General features: G+C 44.6%; 1 protein-coding gene across 3 annotated transcripts in view; it reads right to left on the bottom strand.

Annotated features, from left to right (window-relative positions):
• Positions 1-4594, bottom strand: part of LOC140576667 (pleckstrin homology domain-containing family G member 1) — a 35650-nt gene that overhangs the window by 21319 nt on the left and 9737 nt on the right. For all 3 annotated transcript variants that reach the window (XM_072696194.1, XM_072696193.1, XM_072696192.1), the window contains exon 2: positions 1-88. This exon is cut by the window's left edge and continues 349 nt beyond it. Coding sequence is in view for 1 of the 3 variants with exons in the window: in XM_072696192.1 (XP_072552293.1) it covers positions 1-88 (88 nt within the window). In the remaining 2 variants the exon portion in view is untranslated. The remainder of the gene's footprint in view (positions 89-4594) is intronic.

The raw sequence follows: 4594 nt of genomic DNA on the forward strand, positions 1-4594 counted from the left end.
GCAGATTTCCGGATGGGGCTTAGCACCGCCCCCTCAACGTCGGGGACCTCCGGCAGCGGGGGCAAGACATCAGGGGAGAACGGGTATTCTGTTAAACACAGAGAGAGAGAGGTAAATCTTCATTGTCCAGTTTATTAGAAATAACACATGTATGGCCATTTCCTGGCCACTATACAATATTTGTAAAGTAGGAGGGGCTTAAATAAAGTAGGCGGGCCTGTATTCAGTTTTTAGAGGAAATTATCACATACAGGCCACAAATCAATCACTAATGGTTTCGTAATCAATAATTACATAATTGATCATTTGCATTAATAAATACAGTTTTAATTATTCATCAAATACTTATGCATATATAAATATACATCTTGATGAATAAATTATATTTAAAGCCATACATTTACAACAGGGAACAGAATATTAATGTTTACAAAAAAAGTGTGAACTAAACTAAAAATTATTAATAAATATTTAGGAAATGCTTAAACATCAAAGCAGAAAGTTAATATTTTAAAGCCACTTATATAAAATATATAAGATATATGATTTATAAATGATGCACTTTTTTTGCATTTTGCATTTATAAGTAAATGATTAATAATTCAAATTAATGTAGATTTTAATGTATTCATTATTTATTCTTTAAATCAGACAGCAATAATAAAGGTGCTTGTGTGTGAGAGACGTGTGAGAGTGTGTGAGTGTGCGTGAGTGTGTGAGTGTGCGTGAGTGTGAGGGTTCCTTAAACCTGTAGAGGGAAATTTTGAAATAGTGTCCCGCAGGGTTCTACTGTAGGGCCTCTGAAACTGATGGTACTAATGACCGTGATGTAGTTCAGCAAGAACTGCGGTTCTGCACACAGGCTTTAAAGGGTTAAACACACAGCAAATACCCACCTGTTTCTCAAGCGCGCGCACACACACACACACACACACACACACACACACACACACACACACACACACACACACACACACACACACACACAGAACTCTGAACACTGCTGCTGTCGGACGGGGGTAAAGACACTCAGCCTTAGTCGTGTGTGTGTGTGTGTGTGTGTGTGTGAGTTATGTGATTGTATGCCCCCAGTACTCCAGGAGCCTGGCAGTCTAGACTGTCACACACACACACACACACACACACAGCTGAAAGAGAGGGTTTAATGGGCAGATTAACGGTGTAATGGAGACATTTTTCATTTAAAGAGCTCTGTGTGTGTGTGTGTGTGTGTGTGTGTGTGTGGACACAGAAGTGCAAGCATGATGCTGAATTGCTGGTATAATTTGCATAACACACACACACACACACACACACACACACACACACACACACACACACACACACACAAAGCCTCCATTTCCTTCTCTCTGTACCTCTCACTCTCTCGCTCTCTCTCTACATTATGCTCTAATTTCTCTCTCGCTCACTATACACAACAATCAGCCACAACATTAAGACCTACGCCCCCCCTGGTGCTGCCAAAACAGATCTGACCATTTGAGGCATGGACTCCACAAGTGGTCCAGTGGTCTCTGGCACCAAAGCAGATCCTTTAAGTCCTGTAAGTTGTGAGGTGGGACCACCATGAGCATCACTGAGTCTTGGGCACCCATGACCCTGGTCATCCTTTCTACTAAAAGTGCTCCAAGGCACCGGGATCATAAGACCTGCCTGAGGTTCTGGAGATGTTCTGACCCAGTCAGGGGCTGGTTGGTTTCCCCTGAAACCACTGTTGTGTGCATAAAGCAACGACACACCCTCTAAAAACACAGCTCAATGCACGTGTAGGTTACACACACACACACACACACACACACACACACACACACACACACACACACAATGAAGCGTACATGTGAACTACAAAAACCAACAGTGGGGTTTACCATTACCTGTGCCTCAACAAGTCAGTGTGTGTGTGTGTGTGTGTGTGTGTGTGTGTGTGTGTGTGTGTAAGATGATCATGTTCGCTCTGATCTTTACAAACAAAACCAATTACAGCCCTAAGTCTCCAAATCTGAGCTTTATCCTGCTGAGCGAGTGTGTGTGTGTGTGTGTGTGTGTGTGTGTGTGTGTGTGTGTGTTGCAGCTCGGCCTGGAAGACCACCCAAAACTCCGTTCCGGGTTTCAGTTCTGGTTCTGCAGCCAATCAGACTACAGAACCAGTAAAGATTTTTATATGTTCTGCAGTCCAATCAGAATCAGAACACATAACAGTCACTATAGAACATCATAGACAGTGCTGGTTCTGTGTTGGGGAATCTGATTGGCTGAGTCACCTATGAATCGATTAGCCATGAACCATTCCATTAGAGCACCAGCGCTGCTCGGTTAGACCCCGTGTCCAGACCCACACTCCGGTTCTTCAACCAGAACTACATTACGGTCATTAGTCACATCAGCTTCAAAGACCCTACAACAGAACCCTGGGGGACTCCACTGAAGCGCCTCTGCATTAGGACCACTGCATTCATCAATCAGCACGGCGTATGTTCTAGATATTAACCAGATAACAGTGGAACAAGTTCCAAAGTACTAGATAAGTGTTTTGGTTTTGTGACGGTGGAGAAAGCTAAAGTACACTCTAGTGCCCTACAGCAGGTTCTAGATATTAACTAATATGTGTGTGTGTTGTATATAACTGTAGGATTAGAGGGGGATTACACAAACACAAATTCACTACAGAAAAGAAACGACAGACGACAGCTGCTCTGAGAGAGAGAGAGAGACAGACAGAGAGAGAGAGAGACACAGACAGACAGACAGAGAGAGAGAGAGAGAGAGACACACAGACAGACAGAGAGAGAGAGAGACACACAGACAGACAGAGAGAGAGAGACACAGACAGACAGAGAGAGAGAGAGAGACACACACAGACAGACAGACAGACAGAGAGAGAGACAGAGACACACACACACAGACAGAGACACAGACAGAAAGTAGAGAGAGAGAGGAGATTAACCCCTCCTCTTGCCGCTATGGAGACATGACATAATTCAAAACAGACTACAGAACAAAAGAACACACACACACACACACACACACACACACACACACACACACACACACACACACGTACGTTTAGTCTATTCTATTGTCTCCCTCTCTCTCTCTTTTATCATCTGAATCAGCAGCTGTTCATCCTGAACCAGGAGCAGTCCTCCAGAACTACAGCGCTGTGCAAAAGTATTCACCCCCCTAAAGAGCCATCAGACTTGTCTGGATTAGAAACACCACCCAGACCAACCCAGACTGACCCGGTCTCTGGATTAAAGATAAAATTCTGTGGTCAGACAGGTGAAGTTGAGGGGTGGAGGTGGACAGTAGGCCGGCGGTTGTCTTCACCAAGACCAGCTTTTTCATCTGTGTCCAATCAGAGTGTCCACAGCCCACTGAGGCGGTGATGCAGCTATTCACACAGAGAATACACGAGAGTTTGGTGTAGAGCTGACATCATATGTATTTATATTCGTGTGTGTGTGTGTGTGTGTGTGTGTGTGTGTGTGTATAAAAGGTCTGTGGCCTTGAGAGAGTTTTAGCTCCAGCTGTGTGTTCCACAGACCAGGGGTTTCCTCTTCAAACCTGTACTTATCCTACAACACACACACACACACACACACACACACACACACACACACACACACACACACACACACACACACACACACTTCCATTCACCATATTTGCAGTTTCTCTGAACGGTTCAGATCACACAAAACCTCTTTACGATGTTTCTGAACTTCTAGAGCTTTACATACAATCATTAGCCCCGCCCACTCTGTCTGATTGGTTAAAAAGCATTCTACTGGTGTTTCCCTCTGGTAACATCAGGTTTCTATATGTGAGATTGGAAGGTTCCTGTAGGGCTCCCCCTACAGGTGTGGAGTGTAATTCATTTTTATCCCTGTTGAGCGCCCCCTCATGGACAGCTGTACACAAGAGCACCATATGGGAAGGTGGGGGGGTGAGTTAGGACGATTGACCGGGGTCCTATAACTACACTGGGCCCCACACAAAGTTTTTAGGGCCCCTGTCAATATCTTTTTTACTGTACACATGCATTTCTGGACAGTGTGAGAGCTGCAGAAGCTTGATCTGAAGGTGGAGCAGCATGTGGGCGGAGTGGTAGAGTAATACTACAGGATTTTACACTAATATGACTCTATGGGTTCTGCAGCGTTACACAGCAGCTCTGGAGAGAGGTTCTCCTCCTGCAGCTCCACCACAAACCTCCATAGTGAACTCCGAAAATCTGAGCGTCATAAAAACGTCTCCAAGTATTGTTCGTTTATTTGCTTCACAGACCCGACTGTAAAACCCACAATAACAGGAAAATAGTAAAGTACCAGTACCAGTAGATACAAAGGCACCAACACACACACACACACACACACACACACTTCTCTGCCTTGATGTCTCCATGACAATGTGTGTTTTACACTGAGAAAACCTGCATGTCCAGAACCAATGAGATTAACTCTCACAAACCCTGACAGCATGACACACACACACACACACACACAGGCAGACACTAGACAAATACACAAAACACACACAGCTTTATTCTGGTTCCACACACACCCACACACCA

The sequence above is a fragment of the Salminus brasiliensis genome, chromosome 14 (assembly GCF_030463535.1).
Source record: "Salminus brasiliensis chromosome 14, fSalBra1.hap2, whole genome shotgun sequence".
Lineage (NCBI taxonomy): Eukaryota > Metazoa > Chordata > Actinopteri > Characiformes > Bryconidae > Salminus > Salminus brasiliensis.